Genomic DNA, 972 nt, shown 5'->3' with positions numbered 1-972 from the left:
GTCTTTTTCCCTCCATGCCGGGGGGAGGTTGGAAATGGTGTAAAGGGAGGTGGCCCCAGGCAGCAGCCGCTGCACCAGCCCCATCTCTGTGGCTGGCACCGTTTGGTGATGGGACGATGCTGTGCTGGGACCACGCTCACGTCCCGCTCTGCTCCCTGCCAGGCATCACCTACTCGGACACGGTGAGTGCCACGGAGCCGTGCAAGCCCTGCACGCAGTGCGTGGGGCTGCAGAGCATGTCTGCCCCCTGCGTGGAGTCGGACGACGCCGTGTGCCGCTGCGCCTACGGCTACTACCAGGACGAGGCGAGCGGGAGCTGCAGGGAATGCCGGGTGTGCGAGGTGGGCTTCGGCCTCATGTTCCCCTGCAAGGACTCGCAGGACACAGTCTGTGAGGAATGTCCTGAGGGCACTTTCTCCAGCGAAGCCAACTTCGTGGACCCCTGCCTGCCCTGCACGACCTGCGAGGAGAATGAGGTGCTGGTGAAGGAGTGCACGGCCGTCTCGGACGCTGAGTGCAGAGGTAATGCTGCCTTTCGCCATGGAGAGCCATGGCAGAGGGAAAAGCAGGGTTCACTGGAGCTTCTGCCTCAGTTTCCCTCTGCGTCAGAGCGGTGGGGATTGGAAGGGAGGACCCCAGTGTCTAGCTGAGACCCCCGGTCCTCCGGCATTGCAGCATGGAGGCAGCACTTACCAAAGCCATCATCTCCCTTGCAAATGCCCATCCCCAGGGTATGCCCAGCCCTTTCCAGGGAATTCCTTGGCTGAGCTCCCAGCAGGATGCTGCTGCAGGTGCAGGCTCTCTGCCGGGTGCCTTTTGGCATCCAGGAGCAGTGAACAGAGCCGAGAAGTTCACCAAGCCCAGAGCCTGTGCTCAGCGCTCCTTGAGCCTTCACGGGAGGGAACGTGGGGAACTGGTGGGAATGAACCGCCCTGAAGAGCTGGGGAACGTCTGGAGCAGCCCAGGAGGGGT

At 62.9% G+C, this 972-nt stretch overlaps 1 protein-coding gene across 1 annotated transcript in view; it reads left to right on the top strand.

The window, feature by feature from the left end:
* Window positions 1-522, top strand: part of LOC104412924 (tumor necrosis factor receptor superfamily member 16) — a gene marked incomplete at both ends in the record, with an annotated part of 3,726 nt that extends 3,204 nt beyond the window's left edge. Inside the window, one exon of the mRNA XM_010023766.1 lies at window positions 163-522. Within this exon, the coding sequence (XP_010022068.1) occupies window positions 163-522 (360 nt within the window). The remainder of the gene's footprint in view (window positions 1-162) is intronic.
* Window positions 523-972: the final 450 nt, after the last annotated feature.

This window comes from Nestor notabilis, unplaced genomic scaffold, assembly GCF_000696875.1.
Source record: "Nestor notabilis isolate BGI_N333 unplaced genomic scaffold, ASM69687v1 scaffold27911, whole genome shotgun sequence".
Classification (NCBI taxonomy): Eukaryota; Metazoa; Chordata; class Aves; order Psittaciformes; family Psittacidae; genus Nestor; species Nestor notabilis.
This window is presented reverse-complemented; position numbering and strand designations above follow the sequence as displayed.